The 8,877-nt window shown below is 31.3% G+C and overlaps 1 protein-coding gene across 1 annotated transcript; it reads left to right on the top strand.

Annotated features, from left to right (window-relative positions):
- The first annotated feature begins 3,826 nt into the window (after nucleotides 1-3,826).
- LOC107841794 (1-aminocyclopropane-1-carboxylate oxidase homolog) lies at nucleotides 3,827-6,323 on the top strand. The gene is made up of 3 exons (XM_016685641.2): nucleotides 3,827-4,653; nucleotides 5,152-5,473; nucleotides 5,997-6,323. Exons 1-3 carry the CDS (start codon nucleotides 4,136-4,138, stop codon nucleotides 6,249-6,251), a joined length of 1,095 nt encoding a protein of 364 aa, XP_016541127.1. The 5' UTR covers nucleotides 3,827-4,135; the 3' UTR covers nucleotides 6,252-6,323.
- Nucleotides 6,324-8,877: the final 2,554 nt, after the last annotated feature.

Here is an 8,877-nt window from a genome sequence, read left to right as displayed (position 1 = left end):
TAATTCTTACATATAAAGCCAGGTATACTGATATAAACCATGGCACAAAACAAATAATTTGATTATTTAATGCGTACATTTCATAGAATTCTTCAGAAATATTTTTTATTTCATCAGGACTATAGGTTTTAAAAAACCATGTCCTAAACATTTTCCATTTTTCACCAAAAAAATCTTTTTTAATATAATTTCTTGCCTATGAACTAGGACTAAAATCAATTAGGTGAGAAAACATGATTTAACAAGAATTAACATTAAACTCCATTTCAGAGGGAGTGGGGTTATCTCTATCTGAGACATTATCATTATCTTGAACTATTTGATTTTAATCTTTTCAATACTTCTAAGTGGAGTATGCAAATTGCAGAACTTAAGTATGTAATGATGCAGCACGGTTTCTAGCTGGACCATATACTGGTTCAACTGGAGAGATGTGATGCATAGCAGGCAACATTCTAGGCATAGAAAAAAAATTTCGATTATAAACGGTAGAATTATCATCAAATTGAAGACAAATTCTTCTGTCAGTATTTTGAGTTACATGAGTTAACTCTGAGTTTGTCACATCCTCTACAAATTATTTTAGAGAAATGACTGAGTTTAAAATTTATATTTTTGGGAAATTAATTTCATCCCATCTTATAGGTCTCCGATAGTGACCTTGGATTTTGCAAAATTTGTTTCAATAAGTATAGTATAATCAGAAGCATCATCAATCAATTTACATCGAGGATTCATTGTAGCTAATAAACTATAATAAATGCGATAGGATAAACAGATTAGTTCAGATCCAAGCGCATAATTATGACCATGGATTTTTACATTTAAAGTCAAAGGCATCAAGAATATTCACATCAGTCAAAGATAATTATAAATTTGGCTGAGTGTTAAAATATACAAGGCCATAAGAAAGAGTAGATTCAATAGATCCCATCAGAGACTGTCTGAAATTTAAATTTCTAGCATCATGTAGAGCAGCTAGAAATGTTTCTGGAAGACCTTTCAAAGTTAAAGGTTTAAAAGCAATTTGCACTAAATCAATATACATAAAAATATACTGATTTTTAAATATATCAATATCTTTTTTATTCAGTAATTTTATGGTTTGTTCGTCAGCATTTAAAGAAATAGATTGTTCAGTGATTTTTATTAGCTGCTTATATTTAAATTTATCAAGAAAGTCATATTCATAAATGATTTTTATATCAACTTTTGGAATAGTCCATTTATTTAATAAATCTATATTTTGAGGTAAATCTACCTCTTCAAGTTTCGTATTTTTCGTACTAACTTCTCCCATATCCATTTTATTAGAACTTTATACCTATATCATAGACTTCAGATCTATCACATAATTAATATGAAAGTTCCTAAGCTCTGATACCATAAAAGCAGGATCTTTCAGGCGGGGTAAGCCGTGGTACCTGCCAGACTAGCTTCCAAATATCGGATTAAGCCATAGTCGGAGTACCGAACCAAAGCACCAACCGAAATATAAAAGAATTTTCGAATAGCTTAATGACTGTATGGAAGAATTAATCTTTTTACCCAAACAAGAGACCTGTCAAATATTTAATATACTTATGTTGAACCCCTTTGTCTAGATGTTCTGACTGAACAAAAAGTTACCCTCCTTTTCTCCGTTTTTCACGGGATAAAGAGGCACAGCTTACTAGACGTAGTCACTAAGACAAGGCCGACATAAGCAATATTAAACGCAACTGTACCACCATTTCGAAACCAATTCAAGAAACTATAGAAAAATTTCTTCATATTTTGATAGAGTCTGAATCTTTCATAGTTACTAAGTAAAAGAAGTTAGATCTATGGCATAAATATGAAAGGTTTTTAGCCGGACATAGTCACGGTTGGAAGGGAAGAAGAAGTATTAGAAGTACATCAGAAGAAAAAATAAATAAATACCTTAACAGTGGCCGAATGTAAGGCTGGAATAGTTGTTAACGACAGCTACCAGCCTCTTATTCAAACCTTGAAATAATTTATAAAAGAAGGGAGAAGGAGAAGTAGAGAAAGAAAAAGAGAAAATAAAATTTCTAACTTATGCCTCCTTAACAAATGAGGCAACTATATATAAAATTCCTCATTTGTTAAGGAGGCATAAGTTAGAAATTTTATTTTCTCTCTTTCTTTCTCTACTTCCCCTTCTCTCTTCTTTTATAAATTATTTCAAGGTTTGAATAAAAGGCTGATAGCCGTCGTTAACAACTATTCTGGCCTTGTATCTGGCCACTGTTAAGGTATTTATTTATTTTTCTTCTGATGTACTTTTAATACTTCTTATTTCCTTCTAGTCGTGACTATGTCCAGCTAAAAACCTTTCATATCTATGCCAGAGATCTAATTTCTCTTACTTAGTAACTTTGAAAGATCCAGACGCTAGCATAATATGAAAAAAAAATTCTATAGTTTCTTGACTTGGTTCCAAAATGGTGGTACAGTCGAGTTTAATATTGCTTATGTCGGCCTTGTCTTAATGACTATGTCGAGTAAGTTTTGTCTCTTTAGCCCGTAAAAAATGGAGAAAAACAGTAATATATATATATATATATAAAATAGCCCCCCCCCCCCACCCCTTCCTCTTCACCGCCCCCCCCCCCCCCCCACCCTCATTCTTTCTTCTCTTTCTTCAGTAGCCCCCCTCCCACGTTCCTCCTCCTTCTTTTTCTTCAAATAGCCACACCTGTTTTTCCTCCTTTCTCCATTGTTGCAAGCTTTTCAATGAGTTTTTTTTTTTCTTCGTCAAATGAAAAATTGACTTGAATTCAATTTAGTAAATCTAACAATGAACTAAATACAAGTACATGATCAGAAAAATACATCAATACACAAAATCTCAAATCCAAATTCTTTCACATTAACCAAAAATCAAAATCCCAAAACTCTCAAATTCTCAATCTTTTACTCAAAAATGTCTACAGAGATGGCACAAACAGTCCTAAATTCAGAAATGGCATAGATGGTATTCGCATTACATGAAATTCTTGGCCAAGAACCAAACTTGTTCATCAATCTTGAACCCTTTTTGGTTGTCAAAAAATGAAGTTTTGGATCAATTGAGACTTGATAGGAAGGGGATTACAAAGAAGACAAAGAAACAGGGTGGGGTGACGAAGAAGATGAAGAAATGGGGTGTTAGGGGTGGGGTAGGGGTGGGGAAGGGGAGTGACAAAGAAGAAGATGAAAGTTGGTTCTTGATTTATTTTTTATTTTATATATATATATATATAATAAAGTGGGCCCTTTTAAAAAAAAATTCACGCATTTTTCTTCTTTTTTTTTTTGTCACGTCAGCCTTAAGGGGTGAATTTAATTCACTTGAAAAATGTTAAGGGGTATATAATTGCCTGATTAGTTTAGGGTCTAAAGTAAATTTTGGCGACAAGTTGAGGAGGATTTGATGTCTTTTCTCTAAAAAAAATATGCTTAGTTATTACCCTCTCCATTTCAAAAAGAATTACCTACTTTTCTTTTTAGTCTGTTTAAAAAAGAATGACCTATTTCCCTTTTTGGCAATACTTTAATTTCAACTTTTCACATGACATATTTAGGACCACAAGATTAAAGGGTATTTTAATACATTTAACACAATTTTAATTTAAGGCCGCAAAATTCAAAAGTTTCTTTATTTTCTTAAACGGAGGGAGTAGTTTCAACCATGTATTATTAAAATTAAGAACTTTTGACAAGGACCATACTTGGTGTCCAAGTACCAACAACGCCCACCAAAATAGATATATACCAATTTTTCAAAAGAATAATTCTTGGTCCACAAGAAAAGTGGTCATTATAATATGCTGACACTGAACCAAAAATATCAAAATTATCATCTCTTTATCTTTCTCTAACAAAATTTCTGTTTCATATCTTTTCATTACCATTTTGGGACAGCAATAGTTGTATTAGCTCTCCCAAACTACTCAAAACTCGAACTCAAGACCTTCGTTTAAAAGTCAGAGAAATTTCAATCATCACACCACACCTCTCTCTTTTAAGTGAAAGTATTTGTCTAGGTTCTTAGCTAAAGACTCGAACCCGAAATCTCTGCTTAAAAGTAAAGAGATTTCCAATCATCTCATCGCGTACGCCGGTTGTGGTACTTGCTCCAATAAACCTGATGGCAGCCTCTAACACACAACAAAACTATGACAAATATAGTGAACTAAAAGCCTTTGATGACACTAAGGCAGGGGTCAAAGGACTTATTGATGCTGGAATTACTAAAGTACCTAAAATATTCATCCATCCAGAAGCCTTAGAAAATAACCCCTCAAATCCCAAAACAACACATTCCAATTTCCCTTTAATAGACCTCCAAAACATCATCAACAACAAGAAGGAAATAGTTAAACAAGTTCAAGAAGCATCAGAGACATGGGGTTTTTTCCAAGTGATCAATCATGGTATTCCAGTGTCAATCCTAGATGGAATGTTGCACGGGGCACGACGTTTTCACGAGCAAGATGTAGACATAAAAAAGCCATACTATAGTAGAGATGTTGCAAGGAAGGTTATGTATAACTGCAATTTTGATTTGTTTAGTGATAAAGCACTTGCTGCAAATTGGAGGGATTCACTTTACTCTGTCATGGCTCCTAGTCCTGCTAAGCCTGAGGAATTGCCTGAGACATGCAGGTGAATTTCTGTTGACTTTAAATATTATGTACAGTTAAACTTTGTTATAACGATATCGTTTGTCTGGATGTTTTCTGATTGTTATAAAGCGATATCGTTTGTCTGGATGTTTTCTGATTGTAATAAAGCGATGTCATTATAGAGGCTATATAATATACTAACATAGTATGAAAGCAGGTTCCAAAGAAAGCTAGGCCGTTACAGTAAAATGTTACTATAGAGGATGATTGTTATAAAGAGGTCTAGTTGTATACAATTATTTGTTCTCGTCGGATCTCTCTATAACAGTCTTCGTCTATAACAACATTTCGCTATAACATTCAAGTTTTTTTTTTTTGGAACCGATTTTTATATTATGTTATATTATATGTTCTATCTAATAATACCATTTCTCTTTTAGGAGACAAATAGTATCAAGACAAACAACGTTGTTATAGAGAGGTTTGATAGTATAACTTAAATTTATTTTAATTTTGATCAACTTTTACATTCTTGCAGGGAAATTACAATTGAGTACTCAAATCAAATGATGAAATTGGGATACACATTGCTTGAATTATTATCAGAGGGACTTAGTCTCAAACCAAACCATCTCAAAGAAATGGGATGTGCTGAGGGGCTAGGCATTTTGTGCAATTACTACCCTTCATGCCCACAACCAGAACTTGCAATAGGCACAAGTAGACATGCTGATAATGATTTTTTCACAGTTCTTTTGCAAGATGATATTTGTGGACTTCAAGTTCTTCACAAGGATCAATGGGTTGATGTTCCTCCTATTCATGGAACTTTAGTAATTAATATTGGAGACATTCTTCAGGTGAGTCTTTTTTATTTTTTAGTTGTCTTTGTGTAAACTATAGGTCAGGGGTTCAAGCTATAGAATTAGTTATTGATGCATAAGATATATAATGGTAAAAAACACGCCTAAACAGCAATGGTGAAGTTATTTCTGTGAGACCTATAGGTTAAGGTTCAAGCAGTAAAATCAGTAATTGATGCATGTCTCCAAGTAAGCCGCTTACATACTTTGACGCCCAGACTCTACAAAGATGTTATTATCAGGTGGGTGTAGATCCTTCAAAAATAATTCATTTGTGCATTTTTTAATGATCCAAGACTGGTATAACAACATATTTTGACAGTCCAAACAACATAGTTTACATTGCACCACCATGAGGTGCAGTCCTTCCTATGACCTTATATGAATACGCGATACTAAGTGCATTGAACTGTCCTTTTCTCAGAAGTGTTCATTTAATTTTTAATTTATTAAAAATTAATTCAAATTTATCAAGTTATTATCAACTTATAGAGTTTCTTCCTGTTTTTTGATTTTTCAGCTTATATCGAATGACAAGTACAAGAGCATAAAGCACAGAGTATTGGCAAATAAAATTGGTCCAAGAATATCAGTAGCAAGTTTCTTCAGCACAGGGCCATTGGCATCTTCAAGAATTTATGGACCAATTGAAGAATTATTGTCAGAAGACAATCCGCCAAAGTATAGAGCAACAACAATGAAGGACTTCTTTGAATATTCTAGCAAGAAAGGACTTGATGGCAATTCTAATTTGTCTCACTACAAAATAATGTGACCTAAGATTGGGAGTTGAAGTAAACTTTTTTGCTTGAACACTCCCACCCCACCCCCCAACCCCACACACACCGAAAAAAAGATAAAAAAAACTTAAGAGGAAAAGATGGCACACTTGTACTTTGGTGTGGGTTGTTGGTACAAGAAGTAACGATAATAATGTAGAAAACAAAATTTGCATTCAGAAAATAATATTCGAGATAGAAAATACCGCAATAATTGTTATATTTGATTTTAAGATATAGTGAATGTTATAATTTCAATAAATTCTTTGATTCTTTCTTTTGAAAATATTTTCAAGGACTTTTGAGTTTGATATTAAATTTAGCAGACTTGATCTTAACTTAACTGATACTTGAATTCAAGGGTTATTGAATTTGGTGAACTTGATCTACACTTCTACTTGAATTTAAGTGCTGAAGCTTGATTTTGAAATTATTGAACTTGATCTTGACTTGTACTTGAAGTCAAGAGTCTAAAGCTTGATCATGAATTTGATGAACTTGATGTTGAATTGTACTTGAATTCAAACTACATAGAGCTTAATCTTGACTTGTTCTTGAATTCAAGGGTCTAATGCTTGATTTTGAAAATGATGGTCTTGATTTTGACTTGTACTTGGATTATATCGTCTAAAGCTTGATCCACTTGATCTTCACTTGTAATTGAATTTGAATTCTATCCCTGAAGCTTGATCTTGTGTGGACTTGATCTTCACTTGTAATTGAATTGCTTATTCTTAATTTGATAGTCCTGCTCTTACATTATATTTGAATTCAAGGATTTGAAATTTGATCTTGAATCTTTGTCTTAATCTCATGAACTTGTAGAAAATACTTGAGTGTCTGAAGGTTATAACTCGTATAAAAATACTTGTAGTGTTTGATGCACAAGCTCTTTCTAGCGTCTTGTTAGAATTTTGATCCCTTTTCTGAATTATGAAATCTAGATTTATATATAATTGTAGGATGAAAGAGTTATATTAGGAACAAACTCCTTTCTACCAATCGGATTGATGGTGACATGACCATATTTGATTGGTTGAAACATGTCACTTATATACATAACACATTTTCATTGGTCTTTGTTATGACTAAACGTGCTATGCCTTTTAGATGTCACCTGTCTCACTTATTTATGGCATCTATCGCGAGTGACACATGGTGGATCAGGTTGTTAGACAACTCTGTTATACTCAGCATATATCAGTACCATACAGGGCGTTTGGCCATCTTCATTGCAAGCATGATAAGCATCGTGAAATAACACGGTGAATAATATTTCATGCAGACGAAATATTATTGGGGACAACGACTAAATAAAATATTTTATTCCCAACACCTCGATTTGCAATATTACGATTACTCTTAATAGAGTCATATTATCCAAGATTTGATTTTGGTGGCTCATTGTATCTGATTAAACAAACAAAAAAAAAAAAAAAAGAGAAGAAGATTTTGGTGGGTCCTAGACGGTGCACATCGGGTTACTGGGGATGAAGAAATAAATGCATGAAGAAATTAAGAGAATTCAGCATTTACTATATATAAATAATTACGCATATAAAAAGTTTAATTTACATATCTATATTTATAATCTATAATATATAATCTATAGTGTATTAAAAGTGTAAGGACACTTAGAAAAATAATTTGAACTTTTTGTCCTTCATTAAAAAAACTTCGTAATAGATAAAATTATCTTTTCAGTTATTTTCTTCAATTATTAATTAATTATTAAAAAATTAAATAATTCAAGAATTTGTGGTAAATTGCTATTAGGGAGAGAAAATATGCCTTACATGTTTAAAAAATATTATAGGGAGAGAAAATTCCACTAGGTTGAAGCCTCGAACCACTAATCAAATGATGCCTTTTATATATATTTATATATATATATACTATTAATTAATTAACATATCTTACAAGTTTGATTAGCGTTTGATTTTAAAATTTTACATTTCATATTTATGTTATAATTCTTTATGATTTATATATTGTTATTTTATTTTCACTCATTTTCTTTAAATAAATTTGAAAATACCATTGATGATGATGACTAAAGAATATATAATTTTTTATTTTTTATTATTAATAATAACAATTGACAGATGAATCACGTTATAAGATAGTATTGTAGAAGCACATTTAAAATTTTTTCTCGAATATTTAATTTTAAATAAACAATTCATGAAAAGTGACATATTTGTTACAATGTAGTGTTTATATATGAATATGATGATTACTTATTCATAGTAAATTTTGACACAGTAAATATATATTAAAAAAAAAAAGATAACAAATAACAGATAGAATTTTATTTTAAACATTTGTTATCATGTAGTATACGTATATGAATGTGGTTACTTAGTTTTAAAATTGACACGGTAAAAATATATCCAAAATAAAAGGATTAAAATAACATATATACTCTCATTTAGATATCTGTAAGCATGAATATAGAGTTTGCTTACTTTTAGTAAATTTTGACATAGTAAAATGGATCCAAAAAATAAGATAACAAAAAATAGATAGATTCTAATTTTAATTTTTTTTTATCTTTTCTTCAAAAAAAAAAATTAATCAAAAATATTATAGTAGATATTTAAAATAAATTTTCTCTATAAT

The sequence above is a fragment of the Capsicum annuum genome, chromosome 9 (genome assembly GCF_002878395.1).
Source record: "Capsicum annuum cultivar UCD-10X-F1 chromosome 9, UCD10Xv1.1, whole genome shotgun sequence".
Lineage (NCBI taxonomy): Eukaryota > Viridiplantae > Streptophyta > Magnoliopsida > Solanales > Solanaceae > Capsicum > Capsicum annuum.
The sequence above is the reverse complement of the archived record's forward strand: the minus strand, read 5'-3'. Positions and strand labels throughout refer to the sequence as shown.

Bases quoted from the DNA above. Each gene is read 5' to 3' on its own strand.
- LOC107841794 (XM_016685641.2), top strand. From the start codon at position 4,136: ATGGCAGCCTCTAACACACAACAAAACTATGACAAATATAGTGAACTA. The intron at 4,654-5,151 runs GTGAATTTCTGT...ACATTCTTGCAG, and splicing joins GAATTGCCTGAGACATGCAG to GGAAATTACAATTGAGTACT. The intron at 5,474-5,996 runs GTGAGTCTTTTT...TTGATTTTTCAG, and splicing joins ATATTGGAGACATTCTTCAG to CTTATATCGAATGACAAGTA.